The 19,190-nt window shown below is 54.6% G+C and overlaps 1 protein-coding gene across 3 annotated transcripts in view; it reads right to left on the bottom strand.

Moving 5' to 3' along the window:
• SPRYD3 (SPRY domain containing 3) overlaps nt 1–19,190 on the bottom strand; it is a 35,949-nt gene that overhangs the window by 16,465 nt on the left and 294 nt on the right. The window contains exons 1-6 of one of the 3 annotated variants that reach the window (XM_024209798.2): nt 18,088–18,132; nt 14,854–15,000; nt 13,675–13,750; nt 12,748–12,872; nt 11,339–11,474; nt 10,790–10,978 (exon numbers count right to left, since the gene is read on the bottom strand). In XM_024209798.2, the coding sequence (XP_024065566.1) occupies nt 10,790–10,978; nt 11,339–11,474; nt 12,748–12,872; nt 13,675–13,750; nt 14,854–14,981 (654 nt within the window). In that variant the 5' untranslated portion in view covers nt 14,982–15,000; nt 18,088–18,132. Of the gene's footprint in view, nt 1–10,789; nt 10,979–11,338; nt 11,475–12,747; nt 12,873–13,674; nt 13,751–14,853; nt 15,001–18,087; nt 18,133–19,190 lie in introns of those variants that run through there. The other 2 variants (XM_026660732.1, XM_024209799.3) reach the window with 2 other exon arrangements.

Here is a 19,190-nt window from a genome sequence, read left to right as displayed (position 1 = left end):
CCTAATCCAAGCTGCATTTGGGGGGTGACATTTCCAGGGGCTTCCCAGGTTGGGGGGCACAGGCTGAGACCCTTTGGTGGCTCCCCCTCCCCACCTCATTCCCTAAAACCTGGGGAAGGAAATAGGCTCCGGGGATGCTCACAACACAAAAGCCACCAGCACAACCTGCCCCACAAACTGGCAGCCCCCAGCTGAACAGCCACGGAGCCCACGGGTTGTAGGATCCTGACCTCTGACCCCTAGCATGGGAAGATGCCTTCAGACCCCAGTGCTGGCATTCCAGAGCCTGCTTGGGTGCCCCCTTTCTAGGGGCAGGCTTGGCACCCACCATTGGGGCCCCCTGGCGACCTTCCCACCGGCAGCTCACGCCCCTCGGCTGCAACTTGCCCCAGCGAAGGCGCTGGCATGCACGCTCCTCCCGGAGACACGACGGGGGCATTGTTTACCCAGCGCCATGGCAGCACTCACAGCAGTGGCGGTGATTCACCCAGCGGTGCTGCCCACAAAACACCTTAATCCCCCTTTAATTAGCTGCTTTAAAACTAGTAAGGCATCGTCTGAATAACAGACTCTGAGTAGCGGCTGCCCGCCTACGCCCGCCTACGCCATCCAACCCCGCCCTGTGCCGTCCATCAACAGGGACTCCCCCCAGCCCTACACAATCCCTCCCCCACTGTGTTCCAGCTCAATGCACCCCCCAGCACCCTCCCTCGTGCCCCATTCCATGGCCGTACACCCATACACCACCAGGTTTGCCTCGCCCGCGGCAGAGCTCGGAACGCTCTCTGTGCTAAGAGACGACGATAGCCCCCTCCATAAGGGTTGAGGTTCAGAAGCAAACAACTCAGAGAGCGAGCGACAGGACCCTCAATAGCTTGGTTGTGGCTGGGGCTCAAGTAGATGATCACACACAGACACTTCAGGCCTTAAGCAGCTGTAATCTGGAAGCCTCGCGTTGCAGAGCACAACGGAGCGGATCCCAAGCTGCGATGGGCATGCACACCTCCTATTTGTTTTGACGGGGGGCGGGGGGCGGCGCTGAGCCCCTCTCAGGAGCTGGCTCTGTGGTGGTGCCGTGGGCAGCCCCTGTGCCAGGGAAAACGCACCGCAAGGATTGAGGACAAGTTGGAGAAGGCTCCCGTGCGGGGAACAAGGCACAGAGCCGGAGAGTGGCTCAGGCAGCCCATTGAGTGTGTAGTGCCCTTCTGGAAAGGCAGTCCCATGCTGGCTGGTCCCCTAGGCATGAGTTCTCAACCGGGGGGGGAGTAGGACCTGGTGTCAGGAGGGGGCACACACGCCCACCTTGCCTTTCTCATATTGCTGAATGGAGTCTTGACTTGATGGATGAAGGTCCCAGGGGGTCCCTATATGGACAAGCCTAAGAATCCTTTGCCATGGGCAGGAAGGGAGGCAAGGGGGCGGATGGGAAAAAAAAAAAATCAGCCCATAATCCCAGTAGGGCTTCTCAAGAGGGCATCTGTGCCACCCTTGCCAGCTCCCCTTCAACTGATGCTTCCTAGCAGGCAGCAGGATTTGGAAAAAGAAAGAGGCCCGTGCAATTCCCCAGGACGGGGAGCGCGTGCGGGGAGACGGCCCGGGGCGATTGTGGCGCAGACTACGAAAATTCCAAGACAACCAGCTTTTTCGGAGCAGACAGACACATGGTAAAACTGCCCTCTACCTCCCCCCTCCCAGCCAGCCGGAGCGCCCAAACCCAAAGCAGGCCTTTCATCAAGGGCCGTCAGTAATAAGATTGTCCGAGAGAAGAATGTGAATTATGTGCATTATCATTTCCTGACAGTCTGGAGCTAAAACGGAAAAGCCCTGGCTAGAGATTCAAGGGATTGGGGGAGGGGGAATTTAGCACGGGCAAAGTTATTCAGCACTAAAGGTGGCAAGATGGAAAGGAACAGTCTGCAGTCTCCCCTTCAAGGCTGACCCAAGGGCGGAGGTGGTTTTCACCAATTGTTCTTTCCCGGTGGTTGGAATCAGAGAGTTAGCGTCAGTCGGAGATGATTAAAATCTCTGCATGGTGCAGTGGGCAGAGCACAGGGAATTTGAAAATCCTGTCCCAGGCCTTCAAGTGATTGTGATTCGGAGGCCCCCACCTCAATGTGGTACCCTCTTAGAGGGACCTAATTCTCAGAAAGTCCCGAGCACCCGCGTTCTGGAAACCAGGCCATTTGATCGGTGGTTCGGACATGCAAAAAAAAATCACTAGTCGCTTTCAAAGACATCGGCTCTGCTATTGCCTTGCTGGGTGGCACGGGGCAAGTCCTCACCCCCTACCCTGCTCTGTGCCTCAGTTTCCCCATCTATTACACGACAACGACACCAACCCTCCTTTATAAAGAGCTGAAATATCAGGCCCTTAAGTACATAAATCTGGGCCCCGTCCCCACAGTGTCTGAGCCCCTCACAATCCTTAGTGTATTTATCTGCCCAACCCCACTATTATCCCCATTACACATGGGGAAACTGAGTCACAAAGAGGTTAAGGAGGAATTTTGTTGTCAAAGGCTCAAATGGCAGCTGGGTGCCTAACTCGCCCTGAAAATCAGTGTCCCCCTAAATGACTTGCCCAAGGTCACAGTCAAAGTGGGGACCTGAACCTGGGTCTCTCAAGCCCCAAGCTAGCACCTTAACCACTAGGCCATCCTTCCCCTACAGGCTGCTTAGTCTCCCCGTTGAAAAACTTGGCCGTACTCTCCATCGCAGCGTCAAGCTGCAGCATAGAATGCGCAGCCTCGTCTTTGGATTCTAACGAAGCAGTGCTGAGACCAGCATCGGAACACTGGGCACAGTTCTGGGGTCCCCCTTTTTAAAAGGGGGGTTAAAAATTGGAGAGGGAGCCACAAAAGTGAGCAAAGAGCTAGAAAAAATGCCTGATGGTGCTTTCAATCTGTTCAGTTGACCAAAAAAAAGACAGAGGAGACCTGATTACCGGGAACAGTGCTAGGAAGGGGTGCTGACTGCACGTACTCCTGGCCAGAGACGCTCAGATCACCCCGAACGCCGCCTCTTGCCCTCCCGCTGCTTGGGGATGGTTACTCACTCCCGCCCCCTGATCGGCAGCACTGCTCTGCATCCCACCTCAGCCCTAGTCAGTGATGCCTTCCAGGCAGCGAGGTGCCTGTACATGCACCTGGGAGCCTGGGCTAGTTCTAGGCATGCTGGATGGACACCTAATACCTCTCTGATCTGTAACACAGGTGCAGCCAAATTAACATGGCCCCCTACTGCACTGCAAACTCTCAGCCAATTCGCTGCCCACCGTCACCCCCAGCATCTCCCTTGGAGCCCCTGCCCACCGAATTGCCACAGACTGGGTTTGGGCGTCGTATTTGCAACAGCCAGCTAGCTCCGTGAAGGCACCATGCACTTGCAGCAGTAAGCGCTACAAGAAAAAACGGTTTGGATCCAGCATCGCCAGCCCCAAGCATCCAAAAATTCGGAGTCAGGCTCCAAAAGTTGTGAGATTATTTTTAAGCCAATCACGAGGTTTAAAAAATACATTTGTGATTCTTTTTATTTGCTTTCCAGTTTCTGAACAGTTGGGGTCATGTTTTCTAGCTTTTCTCCACAGCCACAAGGGCTAGAAACTTTCAATAATTAAAAAAAAAAAAAAAAAAGCAAGCTGAGGATGCTGTCACATGACTCCAGGAGATGGTGCTTTAAGGAGTAAAGAGACACCAAATAGCGAGAGTCATGAGAGAAATCACAGCAGCTGGCAACATGGCTATTCCCTGCCCAGATCCACAACCTTCCTAGCTCCCTTTGCCTTAGCGGCGCTGGCGTCTGCCACCCCCAATTTCAGGCGGGCAGTTAATTTTGCAAACTCTTCCCGGCTGTTATATAAAAGGCTGAATGCCAGCAGCCGCATGGCACCCCAGCCTCATCCCAACGCCACACAGGTCTGCTCCAACCCAGGAAAGTAATTGGATTCGCGTGCACTGAAGCTAGCCCCACAGGACAGGAGCGTGAGACGATCTCAAACGCTTTGCTGATGCCCCTCCAGCATGCTCTCTGTCTCCTCTAACGCCAGCCAATGAAAATAAAAAGCCATCGAGTTTGCCTGGCATAACGTGTCCCCCATTGTTGCCTCAGCCCCCGGGTGCAGAGAAATTCTCACGATCCAGTCCGTTCTTTCGCTAGGGCCCGAAGCTAAAAATCCCTAGATGGGCCACAGAGATGGCTCACCGAGTTCATCTCTCTGGCAGCATGGCAGTGCCAGAGCCCACCCACTAGAGGGAGGCAGTGTGGCCTCATGGACAGAGCACCCGCTATTCTGGGTGCTATTCCCAACTCTGCCACTGTCCTGGGGCAGGTCATGTCACCGCTGTGCCTCAGTTTCCCCATCAGAAAAATGGAGATAATGACACGTTGAAATCTACTGATGAAAAGCACGGTATAAGAGGACCCAAGCTAAGAGCCTTTATTGAGATTCCACTGTCAGTGCAGGGAATCTCACGCCATGCTGTTTAAAGCCACGCAGGTTCACTCCACCCCCACACGCTGTGGGACAGGGCCACCCACGGACCCCCTTTCCCAGCAGGGATCAGGGTTAGTTATGTGCTCCAGTCACTAGTGGGATGGAGCAGGCAAGAGAAAGGGGTCGGATCAGGCCTGAATTATACCGAGGATTAGAGGAAAAGACACTTTCATGCTCCTGGAGTGGCTGTGTAATAACATGACTGCCAGGCCTCCTTCCTTCCCAGAACCCACTGCTTCAACCTCCCTTCCTGCAGTCTGGCTGAGCCATCAACATGTTCTTAAGGAGAGAAAATACACAGGAGGCAGCAAGGTCTAGCAGTTAGGGCACTGGAAAGATTTAGGACACCCGGGGTCTATTCCCGGCTCTACCACCAACCTGCTGCGCGACTTCCGGCAGGTGTCTGTGGCTTTGTCTAGATTAGGATTTAGAGGGGTGGTGGTGGACCACGGCGGCTAACTCGAGCTAAGACAGGTCTTCTCGGGCTGAGTAAAGAGAAAGCAGTGTCCTTCGGCACATGCTGGAAAGCCTAGGCTACCCCACGACATCCCATCTTTAAATCCCAGGCCTTGTCCACACACGCGCACACAGACGCTGCAACGCTTTAACTGTACCCAACTTGTGAAAGCAACACAAGCCCCTGATGGGAATGCAGATTTACCAGTATAAAGGTGACATTCTTGTAGGGGAAACGGAACAAGCTACACTGGTCAAAGGCACCTTTACACCAGCATACATGTGCCCACACTAGGGGTTGTATTGGTATAACCGGACAGGTTTAAAAAAAAAAAAAAAAAAGAAAATCACCCTGACCACCAGTTACACCAGGGCAAAGGTCTAGTCCAGGCCTCGTTTCCCTCCAGCGCTTCACTGGCCTTTTGTTTATTTAATTTGCAGGCTCTCCAGGGCAGTGATCATCTCTCACTGGATGTGCAGGGCCCAGAACGACGGGACCCCCTATCTCAGTTGGGGCCCAAAGGTGCCACCCTAGTGCAGATAACAGAAGTTCCATGAACATCGTGATGCTAAAAGGAGCCAAAGAACAAGCGACTTCTGAAAGATGCCAGAACCACAGCTGCTGGGGATTGGAGAATGGAGAGCCAGCGTTGCCCTGAGAGCAGCAGTCAGAGGGACCTCTGTCCAGGTCAGCAACTGGGGGTAGATACCCACGCTCTACCCTCTGTTTTAGAGAGAGGGAAACTGAGGCACAAAGAGTGGCTGCAACTTGGCTAAGGTCATCCACTGACCCAGGACTCCCAGCTCCTAGTCTTGGCTTTAAAAGCCTGCTCTTGCCTCATACACAATTTCCCCACTGGGGACAACAGGCCAGGTAGCTTTGTCCAAGCCTAAGTCATCTCAGTGAGATGACCACACTGGTGCCAAGCTGCCATGCAGGACTACGGCTTCGCTGGCATGCCACAGCTGGGTGCTGATCCACTCCCCAGAAGAACCCAATACCAACTTGTCAGGGGAGCCCCACTCCCCAGCTGCCAACAGCACAGGGAGTTCCCAAAAAGCTCATCTGATGTTTGCATTCGAGACCCCTCTCATCTGAGACAGTGTTTGGGGGGACAGGTGACTTAGAAATGAAGGGACAAAACTGGTCTGGGTCTGTAAGAAGCTCTGTCCCAGGCAATCTCCCCCCTTGTGTGTCCAATGCCCTTCTCCAAGCAGTCGGTCTCTTTCGGGAAACGGAAGGTCTCTAGATCAGTGGACCAGGAAATGAGCCTATTTAAGAGTAACACTCTGCACTCATAAGGTGCTGCTGATTTGAGGATCTCTTTACAGACATTAAGCCTTCACACCAAGATTAGGAAGTTGTAGGGAGGGGAAACTGAGGCACAAGGAGGCGATGTGACATGGCTACGGTCACGTGCTGCATCAGTGGCAGAGCTAGAAGAACCAAGGAGTCCCAGTAACCCCAGCCACCACACCCTGCTGCTTTGGAGATGGGAGAGTTCAGCACCTGCGTGGGAATCCCTCTGCCCGAGAGGGTAACAGTGGCTTCTGCTGGGGCTGACAGAAACCAAAGGAGTAAAGATGGGGTGCTGCCCCACACAGGAGCCAGCTGTACCGTGAAAGAATGCAAGAGCCTATTTATAAAGCTCCTAATTCGGTGTTCACGCCACACCCTGCCAACCCTCCCGCGTCAATTAGCACCGTGCATTGTTTGAACGTTTGTGGTAGTGCGGCTGAGCTGGCCGGTATTTACACATGGCAAGAGGGAAGCGGGCGGGGGGAGAGAACCAAAGAGACTTGCCCAGGCAGGCAGGAGCGATGGCAAAACCCCACGCAGCCGTTCCAGGGAGCCGACGAGAAACACTCGCTCCATCTAAAGGTCAGCGAGGGCCTTGGAATGTCTCTCTTGGCCCTGCCTCAAAATTCAACTTCACAGATGTTGTCTGCAATGAAATGTCAGAGGAGAATCGGGGAGGAGGGGGGCAGTTAATAAAGGTTGAGACGGAAAAGGATGCAGCCCAAGACGGCGGATTCTTCCCCGCCGCGGCGCCTTGATCAAATGGTCCGGCCCGGCTCCATCCGGCATACACGAGCGGCCGTCACGTGTGCTGCGACGTGGGGCCTGCATTCACAGCTGCAATCCTTTAACAGCTGGAGAAAGTTTGGGTCCCGAGTTTGTTTTTGAAAAAGACTCTGGTGAGAGGGTAGAAATGCTCCGAGAGCTCCAGCTGGGAAGAGGAGGCAGCAGCAGCTAGTGATTAGCACAAGGTTCTAGGTTCCAACCCCACTGACAGCACCACTTTGGGCAAGTCACGTCCACACCCGCCCCGCACTCCGTGCCTCAGTTTCCCCATCTGTGAAGGAAGGATTGCCTTTGTCTTCCTCTACCAGAGGGCTTTGGGATCCCCAGAGGAAAGAGGAGATGAAAGTACAAGGGCAAAAGGGGAGCACGGGGTATCTTCCGGAGGGACATTTCCCCTAGTAACCAACAAGCAACGAGTGCCTGTGCTCGAACTGATGCCTTCCACCCTGGCCGGACCAGGGAGGAGAAGGAGATGGTATGCTTGGCGTTGGGAAGAGTCCTCTCACGAACAAGAACGGGCTCCAGGCACTGCATTACAGCGCCAGTCACCCCAATCCCCCAGACTAAGCCGGCCTCATCAGCCCCGCTGTGATGTGGGCAGATATTATTGGCCCTAATTTTACAGGGCAGGTAAGAGGGGCAGTCAGGGCAGAGCCTTGCCCGTGGTCACAGACAGGGATAGAACCCAGGAGTCCTGACTCCCAGCCCCCTGCTCTAACCACAGCTCTCCCATTGCCGTGGGACAGCGTGCGTCGGAGCTGTTTGAACATGCGGGACTCGGGGTGCGCCGGAAGCATCTGGGGTAATGCAGCAGCCACAGGCTCTACCCCCACTAAAAGAGCAGCGAGCATCCAGACCCAGCGACAAAGAAAGCGTGAGATTCAGATGCCCAAGGTAGGATCCACCGTCACGTTCAGCAGTTTCCTTTCTCACCCTACCGAAAGCAGCAGGGTGCCGGAAGCAAGGATAAGCGTTAGGCCCTATAGCTACGCCAACATGGCAGCTACCGCCAGCCCCGCCGCTGGGTTCGCCTGTGATGCCGGGTGATGAACCGACCTGCTGCCCCCACTAGCTCTGGGGAGCAGCCGGAGCACAGAGATCCCTGCTCCCCAAAGGCAAGGAGGGGAGTGAAGCAGTGTTCCGGGGGGACCCATGTTGAGGGGTCAATGCTGCAGAGCACGGGCAGAGAACGTCCTGAGGAGCCAGCTTCTGCTGGGAAGCCTGCACAGATGCCCGGCAAGGCCAAAGAGGTGGGCTCTTGTTTCGGCCCGCATCCCTTTGGGCCCATCCCCCCCTTTGATCGTCAGCCTTGTACCCTTGCAGGTAGGGAAAGGGGCTGAACAAGGCCTAGTGCTGGACCTTGCCCACACCAGCAAGAAGCACGTCCACAGGCTGGGCTTGTGGGACCAAGGCCCGGAAGCTACGTGACAACCCAGCCACGCGGCGAGATCGTCACGTGGCCGCCTGAGATTTGCCCACAGCCAATGAGGGACTTGCTCCTCACCCTCCCCCAGCCAGGGTAAAACCCACCCCATAATTATAGGGACCACGCTCCAGGTAACCATGGCAGCTGGGAAACAGAAACAGAGACCTGGGCTGTCACCCCCACTCCAGGCCAGCATTCCCAGCAAGGATGGAGACGCATGGTCCTGGATTACTCAGCTAGCTTCAGCAGCAAGCGAACCAGCCTGTGGGACTCCACCTGCAGCGTCGCTCTCAGGAGCACCCTACAGTGGGGATTTTACTGGGTGGCGCTGCAGGGAGAAGGATGCCATTGCCAAGCTCACTGTATTACAGCAGCCCCGATGACAGACGGGCATCCCACGCACGCGTTCATACCCTTCCACAGGCTCACGCTGAAACAGAGCCGACTGGCTCGTTAGCTTTGCAGCCCTCTTCATGACAGAGCGAGGCGTTGCACCTGGTGGGATCAGTAAAGAGGCCTTGCCAACTCTAAGGGCGGGGCCGCCCATGGGTGAGAGCAGAGGAAAGGGAGTGAGGACTCCTGGGTTCTATCCCCAGCTCTGGGAGGGCGCAGAGCCCTGTAGGTAAAGGCAGGGATTGGGAGTCAGGACTCCCAGATTTTATACTGCCCTAGAGATCGCAGCTGGTCAATTTCCCCATCTGTAAAAAGGGGCTAATAACACTTATCCACAGATCTCACCGTGCTTTGCAAAGATGGCTGAAGCGTGGTGTTGGAGCGATTGCAAAGCCCTGTGGCTCACAGCCAGCCAGGGCTAGAAGCACTTGGTGCATCAGTATAAATGCTTTCAGGACTAGGGCACATCTTCAGAATTGATCTTGGTAGAAAACAGCTCCCAGTTATAGATAGTTAATAAAGATGCCCCAAATCTGTGAGGCAGAACGGCAGACATGAGTCCTGAGAGACCTCAAGGCTTTCATCCCTAGGCCGAGTGGGACGGAGCGAGTGTCTGGCCTGTAACGTAGCAGAGCCCAAACCAGTGACTTCTGGACTCCCAAGCTAAGCACAGATCATACACAGCTAGTCCCAAATTTTCAGCTCCTGCTTCTTCCCAGTGCCGAGCGGAAAGGAGGCACTGAGAGACCTTGGCAAAGACTTCAAGGCTCTACCCTCTAACTGGGAGGTGATCACTTCCAAGGCACCTATGAGATCATGCATCGCTGCCAGGAGTGCCCGAAAAGCAAAGCCAAGCAAGGTTTTCAAAGGAGCTGCTTGGAACAATTCCACTTCTTTGATGAATTTCCAGGGAGTAGGGGGAAATCCCCAGCACTACCCCCACCTGAAGCTTGGCTAAAAATAAATAAGCATCTGTGCGTTTGTGAAATTAACAGCGCCAGCAATCTCGCTTTGGAGGAAAAGATCACACAAGCCTGCACATTCTTGGGTAATGCTAATTCTATCTAGCAATTAGCCAGCACTTCCCCCCCACAGATCACAAAGCACTGTACGCAGGCAGATCAGCATCACCGTCCCTGTTTCACACAAGGGGAAACTGAGGTACTGGAAAGAGAACCAACGGTTCCAGATTCCTAGTGCACAGCCACGTTCACTAGACCATGCTACCTCTCTGAGTAGCAGCTGGGGAGAAAAGATGTTTGGTCTCTTTGGTTCCTTAGGCTCCCCTATTATTGTATCCGCTTGTTGTCTCTCGTTTTAGACTTAGCTTGTCAGCAACTCAGGGCAGATCTGTTCTGGGTTTGTCCAGCGCTGGACACTGGGGCACCTAGAGGCTATCGCGGTACAAACAGCAACAGCCACTGTAGCTTACAAGGCAGAGAAGGAGAATCTTTAAAACCTTATTCCTAGCTCCAACCTGTGCCCTGCCTGCCAGAGACCCTTAGTCCGGCCTCTTGGATTCAGAGGAATTTCCCTGTTTGACATCACAGCCCCTGGTAACCCCGGTAAGAACCCAAACTAACGCAAGCACAAAGCCAACCCCCCAAGCTCAGACCACTCCTCCCCCCAGCGCAGAGCCCAACACCTGCTGTAGAGAGAGGCCAATCTCTCAAGGGGACCCTGATCACTTGCCAGCTGGGCCTATAGCCAACACCCTGCACAGCACGTGCTCTGTAGATCCCGGGCCGCAGCACCTGCGGCACAGGGTTAAGAAGCTCTCTTTGGAATCCAGAGGGGCAGGAGACCGCGGGCAGGGGGAATGGCAGGAACTGGGTTCTCTTAGCTCTAAGGAAGGACCAGGTTCAAAGCCTGCGCCCAAGCTGAAGGCCGACGTTGCCCCGGGTCGCCCCTGCAGGGAGCCAATCAGCTCGCTCACCGTGCCGCAGACCTTCACGTCGTGAAGCCGGCCCCACTCGTCCTCATAGCTGTCCACCATCATGATACTGTCATCCTCCTCGTTGCCCAGCTCGGCGTGAAGGTGGAGCCGAACCTCTTCTCCCAGCGAGTGCATCCCCACGGCAGGGAAGAGCCCGTCCGGGGACAGCGGCATTATGGTGGAGCCAACCTGCGGGATACAGCCAGCAAGACCCTCCATGAGCCTCCTGTACCTCTGGTGTCACCTGCTCACAGCACGACAGGGCCCTGGTATCTCAGCCGATCCTGCCAGCAGTAGCAGTTAGCCATGGGAGCTGAACCTATGGGGTTAGGGGGTCTCTGTGGGTCACAGCTGAGTCATGTCACTGGAGGAAGCCTGCTCTGCTGCTAATCTAGAGGATCTAGCCCCAGGAAGAGCAGCTCACACATTCTGCCCATCTCTGCAGATGGGAGAGTTCCACCGGCAACTTGGTTTTCGACGGATCCCTCCCCCCATAAGCAGTAAGAAACCCAGCCGGATCCACAACCGTTTCTACCGAGCGGCTCTCACCCTCTTTCCGTTCTTGGTGAAGAATATCTGGGCCGTCTGGACCTCAAAAGAAACCGGCTCGATCCCGCAGCCGATCCGATCCCCCGAGCTGCACTTCGTCCCAAACTGCCGGCCCTTCGCTCTGCCATTGTAGAGCCTGCGGGTGCGAAGAGCAAGGAATGACCTCGGAAAGCATCGTAGGGAGACTCGCTCGCACCCCGGCTCGGCACAAAGGGCAAAATGAACACGCAGGGGAGGGAGGAACACTTCGCGACTATAGGCCCCTGGGCCTCCGCAGCGACATACAGCGCTGTCAGGGCATCGTCGATGGAGTAACCCTCCCATTCGCATAGTAAGTGTCCAGGTGATCCCAGGTAGCACTCAGCTAACCTCCGTGCAGTTGCACTGACCCCTGCAAGAAGCCACCTGGACACCAGACAGCTTGGTATCCAGCTAATTCAGCCTGGCCGTCTATCCATCTTAGGTACTTATCTGGCCCCCATCAGCAGGGCTCTGAGCACTCCACAATCTTTAACGTATGGTATGTGTGAGGCAGGGCTGGGCTGTCATCCCCACGTACTGATGGGGAACCAAGGCCCAGCGTGGCGACATGACTTGCCCAAGATCACCCCGGAAGTCTGAGAGGCTTGAGCCCAGGTCTCCCAAGTGCCAGCCTGGCGCCCTAAGCCCTGGCCGTCCTTCCCCTCTGGACATGAGGGGATGAGCACAGAGGGTACAGACCTCACCACAGATGTGGTGCTGCCTCGGAAGGGAAGCAGATGGCGCAGCTCAGTGGAGCGCCCAGCAGGGTGCTGATGCCTGCTTAAGAAACTAGGGCTGACAGCACCAGACATGCCACGGCAGTAGCAGCGTGGCACGTTTTCCAGGTTTACACAGTCCTTTTGACCAGAGATAAGGAACACGCAGCTCCAGCACAAGGTGGGATGTCTGCGTGTCGAGCGAGCTATGTGTCGTCTCCCCACTAAACCTCTGACTGCCAGAAGTTGGGATTGGACGACGGGGGATGGATCACTCAATAAACTGCCCTGTTCTGTTCATTCCCTTTGAAGCAGCTGGCACTGGCCACTGTGGGAAGACAGGACACGGGGCTAGCTGGGCCATTGGTCTGACCCAGTCCGGCCGTTCTTTTGTTCTTAGGATGATTGTCAGCTCAGGGCTTTTACTGCTGATCAAATTAATTCCTGCATCCACCCAACCCCCCATTCACCCCACACAAGAGTCACAGCCCCACTGACAGCATCCAGCACCTAAAGCCCCCTCAGCCAAAGCAATCTGTGCCCCTCCCACTCCTTCCAGCCCTTTTGAATCAGCAGCTCAGGAAATGCCACAGGAGACACATGCGCCAATGTGCTCCCCAGCCACGCCTCAACGCTACGCTACTCTGGCCAGCAGGGTGGGACCCAACTCACTTGCCGTCATCAGCATGGTAGGCCACGGAATCAGGCAGCCACCCCGGCTGATGGTCCAGGCTGTAATACTGCGGCACGAGGCCCACGGCGATGGTCCCCCGCACACCACTGTCCACAATCGACACCTGCAAGTAATTACGAGAACAATCCTTTTCCATTCCAACAGCAGCACTTCCTCACTGGCACCTGCTCACGCCAACACAGTGGCTTGGGTGATCAGCTAGGGCACCGCCACGCTGCACAATGACAAGTTGGCTGCACCTCCCGGAACAGGGGTGGCGAGAGAGTTTAGACTCAAGTGAGGGAGAATGGAGAAAAAACCAACAGCATAGGCCAGGCTCCATCTCCGAGAACGGAGCTTGAGCTGTTTGGCTTATCAAAGAGAAGATCGAGAGGTGATTTGATCATGGTCTCCAAGTACCTTCATGGGAAGAAAACATCGGGTACTAAAGGGCTCTATCATCTAGCAGAGAAAGGCAGAGCAAGAACCATGGCTGGAAGTTAAAGCCAGACACAGTCCGACCAGACACAGGACGCCAATTTGTTACAGTGAGGGTCATTAACCACCAGCATAAATCAACAGTGGAAGTGGTGGGTTCCATCTCTTAAGGACTCAGATCCAGACTGGATGGCTCTCTGGAAGGGAAGCTTTAGTCAGTTACTGGGCTCATTACAGGGGTAACTGGGGGAAAGTCTCTGGCTGGTGTTACGCAGGAGGCCCTTTCCAGTCTTAGCATCCAAGAATCTCAGTACAGAAATCCCTGGCTGAACATATGGTGAAGCCAGCAGAGCTCCGAGACCCAGCACGCTGGGCTAGCAAGAGAGGACAAAAGATGGTGTCACCAGGAGAGAACAACAAGCACACGGAAGGATCTTTAGCTCAGCTCCGACCCAGGGAGTTCACCCAGCCCCAGCAGGCGAGATTACCTCAAAGTAGTTGTTGTCTTTGGTCAGTGGGCGGGGGGCAACGTAACAGCCAACCTCCCCAGAGTTCCCATGGTAACTGCAGACAAGAAATAAGAGGCCAGGTTACTTAAACATCGTGATCTGGGCACTTTAAACGACAAGGGATGGCAGGGTCTGGGTAGTCGACCACACCCATCTGGCGAAGGTGCCAGTCATGCTCACCTGCCAGCTGAACTAGCGAATGGAACAGTCGTTACCCAATTCATCGCCAAGTGCCCCCGGGGCAGGAGACTAAGGCCTGGAGTTTCAGAAGCAACTGGCAATTTTGGGTGCCCCATTTGAGATGCCTTGGAGGGGGCCAATTCTCAGACAGACCTGAGCACCTGCACTCTGGAAATCAGGCCCCTTGGAGGTGTCTCAAGTTAGGCCCCCAAAAATCACAAGTCACTCTGGAACATTTAGGCCCAAGGGCTCAGAAAGCAGATTGGACAGCTCCCCTTACTTATGGGATTGGCAGCTCGGTCCAATCAGCCGCCTGCCAGGCCTTGGAAACACCACGTCTGCAAATAACATTCTGCAGTTCTAGAGGATTTCAAAGCATGTTACACACACTTATGCCTTACGGTGAGGTGGGTCAGTAGCCTTCCCCCCATCCCAATGTACAGATGGGGAAACTGAGGTACGGAGAGGGGAAAGGGAATGCCTAAGGTAGATGCCAGGAAAAGAATCCATCTCCTCTAGGGAAGCCTTGTTGCGTGGGACATTAATTAGTCAGGACAAAGCACAGGAGAATATACTGTACGTCACAACCACGTCCTAACCAGCAACACTGGATGGAGGAGGGGATGGATACAATGAGCCAATTCTAGCTCTAATCTTTGTGAGTCTCAACCCACTGGCATAACCCCAGGATGCATCATTGCTCAGTGAAGATGTTCAAGTTAAAGCATCCATCCGACACCTTTGGGTGCAACACCCAGTGCAGAGAAAGGATCAGACTGGAGCTCTCAAGCAAGGCCTTCAGAGACCTCATCAATTTCACTTTATTGCTTCATTCCCTAGCTGCAGAGGCAGAGCGAGACGGTAGCCAGCCACAGTGGACCCCTTCCCCGTGCCAGGCGAGAAGGCTGCAGGCCATCGCCTGCTATGGCTGCTCCTTGCTCTGCACCCACTTTCCAGTTTGCCAGTCCCGCCAGTCACCTCAGTGTGTCCCCGTCGACGAGAATGTGTTTGAATCTCTCCTGATAGCGGACAGCCCGCACCTCCCGGATCTCCCGGATCCTCCTCCTCCAGTTCAGGAACCGGTAGTGCAGGTTCAAGTCATCCATTATGGCTGTGAGAGTCAACCTATTGAAAGGGAGGGGGTAAGAAGTTAGCTACCAAGCACATACAACAGGTGGCATGAGACCCTGGAGTCCCCCAGCCAAGATACTGTCTCTGCCCCTGAAAAGTCAAGACAGCCATAAAGCATTAGCCAGACATCAGAGGAGACACGGGCCTTGGAAGCCTGGCTCTTCGAATCACTGGAAGACAGCAACAGTACGTACTTCCTACACTGGCCCTCCTACATCCCACACGGTGTGAACTGTTACATTACTCTGAGGGATTGGGAGCCAGACAGGCGCTGCTGTTCTCCTACCTCAGGCTACGATCGAATGCTAGAGCATGCGTAATGCACCTGATAAACCAGTCAGAAAGTCTTGCACCACTCATGTTAAGTATTATCCCTGTTCTAAAGGGGCAAACTGAGGCACAGATAGAGGCAGCGACTTGCCCAAGGATACACAAGTCAGCAGCAGAAAAGGGGAGAAAATCCAGGAGTTCTGACTCCCAGCCCCTGCTTCAACCTCTAAGCTCCCACTCCCAGCCAATGGGTAGAACCCAGGAGTCTTGACTCCCAGTCCTAGCTCTAACCACAAGAAAACACTTCCTCTATTACTCTCCACTAAGACAGAAACCTACAAAGAGATAACGGCCAAGACTACATGCCAGTGGCAAGATAGTTTTCATTTGACCCTCTGGATGCTAACACCACTCTCTGATGCTAATACGCCAGCCGGGGGAAAGCTGTACAGAGACACCAGGAACTGGAAACAGAGGCACTCTTCAAAGCTCAGAGGGGGTACAGAGGAGGAGAAGAGAGAAAGCAGCACTTGGTTACAACAGAGTGCTGGCCTCACCCCCCAGGCCACACTGTGTCCACACACACAGTTATTCCTCCCCGAGCCCTCAAAGAAACCTTGCCTCCTCTAACCCATGCAATCAAACCCAGCTGGACTGATCCACCCTGCAGCTGTTTCCAGCTCTCTTAGCCCCACCATCCCTCGCACAACTCTGAGACCTTTCTGACCCCCCCGGCTCCAAAGACGGCCCCTTGCCACCACCCATTCCCAAAGCTAACCCCCTGTGGTGGAAGTCACCCATTGAGTGTCTGGGATTTGGCAGGTCCCACAGGGTAGGAAAGATTCTGGAGACAAGGTCTAACAGGGATTTTGCTCCCAGACCAGAGATGGCGACATGAGCGTCACTGACTGTCTGCTCAGCTAGAACAGCACTACATTATTATTATTTGTATTCTGTAGCACTTAGGAGGCCCAGTCATGGACCAAGAGCCCACTGCGCTAGGTGCCACACAAACGACAATCACTTGCCCCAAAAAGCTTACCATCTAAGCGACAACAGATGGATACAGACAGATGGGCGAGCCCAAGGAAACGATGTTGGTCTAGACGACGGGCAGGGTTTTGTGTAGGCCCCACAGCAAAGCAGAGCTTTAAGGAGACTCTTGGAGGAGGACAATGAGGTAGCGTTGTGGAGGTTTACAGGGAGCGCCTCCCAAACATGAAAGGCAGGATGGGACAAAGCACGAAGGCACTTGTTTGAAAATGCAACAAGAGGACGACAGAGGCTGGCATCACGGACTGGTCGGAGGAGGGAGTCAACATCTCGATAGTGACTGAGATGACAGGTAGGGCAGGGAGAACTTCCAAGACAGCTGGAAGAGCTGCAACCCCAGCTCAGAAGCAGAGCCCATCAGGGTGAACCTGCCCAGCCTCCCCAAAAGGGGGTGGTTTCTGACCAATCCCTAAACACAATAGAAGCTCACAGGGACTTGGACCCACCATAAATCCCTCTAAGAGTTTTAGCAAAGGATGTGACCTGTGTGTTGGGGAAAGGGAGAAGGGTTATTGCCTTTGAGGTTTTAAGTACAACAGGAGTTCATTCACTCGAGACAGCAAAATTAGTGCGATCAGAGCACCAGTAAGACAAGCCCCGTATTTATTCAAGGCCACTGGCATTAGTGCAACCCAAAAGCAAGGCTGGAAAACCCGGGATGAGCAGGGAGCTTCCAGAGGCTTGAAGGAGCAGAGCTGAAGGGTGACTAGGCCATTTATTTCTACAGAGATCCAAGCTTCCTGTTTTTTAAAAAGGAAGTTCCATTTCTAGCTCTTACAGTTGGGCAGACAACCATTCAAACGTGACCAGAGCCCTGTGCAGCACAATGCTGCCTAAGGCTATGTCTACACTACAGAGCCTATGCCGGCACAAGTGCATCAGCACAGCAGCATACATCACCGGAAGGAGAAGTTCTATTGGCACCACCTCCCCAAACGACATTAGCTATGCTGGTGTAGACCAGGCCTCAGTTTGCAGACAGACACAGCCCCAGTGCCTCTGCTGCTGCTCAGATCTTCCCCAAGAAGCCACGAAACTGATCAGCCTCACATCAGTTTCATTTTGCCTGTTGGGAAAAATCACTAGCAGCAGTAGTTACTGGAGTTTTTTTCACTGCGGAGTAGCCTGGAAGAGAGGCAGAGAAGGAAATAGCCGCCACGCACAAAGCACAAGGCTCGGCAGTAGGGTAAAGCACCTTGTCTTTTCCTGAAGTCAGAAGAAAGCCAAATGGGGCACAGGTGGTGTCAGATTAGTGGTGTCTGACTTTACAGACCCCATCTGCTCCATTCACCTCAGGTTTGATCAAGCAATACCTACACCTTTAATGAGCACAGCACAACTGAAAAAAGGGCCTTTCAGTCATTGAGGCTAATGTTTTCAAATGATGCCCGTGGTTTCAGGAGTCTCAACTGGAGTGCAGCACCTCAGTCCTGATTTTTAGGGATTTTCAGCGTTCACATCTGCAATCAAAGTCACCAGGATTTGGGGCTGTTCAACACCTCTGAAAATCAGGACCAAGATGCAGGCAACCCAAACAAATTAAGGTCCCCCAAATCACTGGCCCCCTTTGGGAAAGTTGGCCTTCGAACCTAAGCTGTTCCCACCCAAACCACAGACTTCGCTCTGGTCTGGAAAGCACCCAGCAGGCTCCTGGTGCTATATGAAGAATTATTAATAATGTCAGTATACTAGCTCTGACGGCCAGTGCTACAGGGACAGGTGTTTTAGAATCGAGGACAGATAAAATAGGTTACTAACCTATTTTATGGGGGATCTGGCCTCTTCCAGATGCTTGGGAGTGACAGGGCCCATGAGAGCATGAGCAGCAGTGAAGAAAATGCAGACATACAGCGATAACCAAGGGACTCCTGATGCCAAAAAGCCATCATGAGAAGCACCCCCGACAAAGCAAAGCCCCCATTCCCTCAGCACTTGCCTAGTCCTAGGACAGGTCCCCAGACTCTCTTAGTGCCCAACCACCTCTCCTCCCATGATCTCTGGGCCCCTACCTGCCACCACACACATGCACTGCCTAGGGGACCCAGGCAGATACCCAAGGAGAGAATCCATGGCTACCACCAGCACCTCATCCATTTCCCTCCTACAACTAGGCAGCCGCTGCCATCTGCCCACTCACCTTCCACAACAGGGCACTCAGCTATACCAAGGCACCAGCTCATGAAGCACCTGCCACACTCACCTCCCCTCAGCCAGGGGAACATAGGCATCCTCCCTCCCCTCTCTGGAACACCCTTCGTACCTAGGCAATTCCTCTCCCCTTCCCTGCCTAAACCACCGCAGGCGTCCCCCACTGGGCACCCTCCTCCCTTTAACTTACCCAGACCCCAGGGCCACTCTTCCCCCCTTTCGCTTACCCACCCTGGACACCTACTTCCTCCCCACAACTGGGCAGTCTCTCCCTTCACCCACCCTGGGTATCTCCTCCCCCTCAGCTACCCGAGGCCCAGGGCATCCCCTATCCTCCTGCATCCCACCTGCCCTGGGCATCTCCCCCTTCTCTCACCCCAGGGATCCCTCCCACAACCCACCCTGGGCTTAGCGCATCCCCCTTCCCTGGTCCTTACCCTCCCCCTCACAGGCATCCCCTCCTCCCTGGTATTTCTCCTTCCCTCGCCCCCGGTAACGCCCCCCCCAGAGCATCCCTTCCCACTGTCCTTCTCCTTACCTGCCCTGGGTATCCCCGCCCCCACAACCCACCCTGGGCTTAGAGCATCCCTTCCCCTCGCCCTCCACCCCACCTGCCCCGAGTATCCCCATCCCCCAGGATCCCCCCTTCTCAGGTATCCCCTCCCCCACACCCCACCAGGGCCTCCCCTCCCCCCCCCCGCCCTGGGCACCCC

Source organism: Terrapene carolina, unplaced genomic scaffold (assembly GCF_002925995.2).
Source record: "Terrapene carolina triunguis isolate 2854851 unplaced genomic scaffold, T_m_triunguis-2.0 Scaffold836, whole genome shotgun sequence".
Taxonomy (NCBI): domain Eukaryota; kingdom Metazoa; phylum Chordata; order Testudines; family Emydidae; genus Terrapene; species Terrapene triunguis.
Note: the sequence above shows the minus strand (reverse complement) of the source record. Positions and strands in the feature narration are given on the sequence as shown.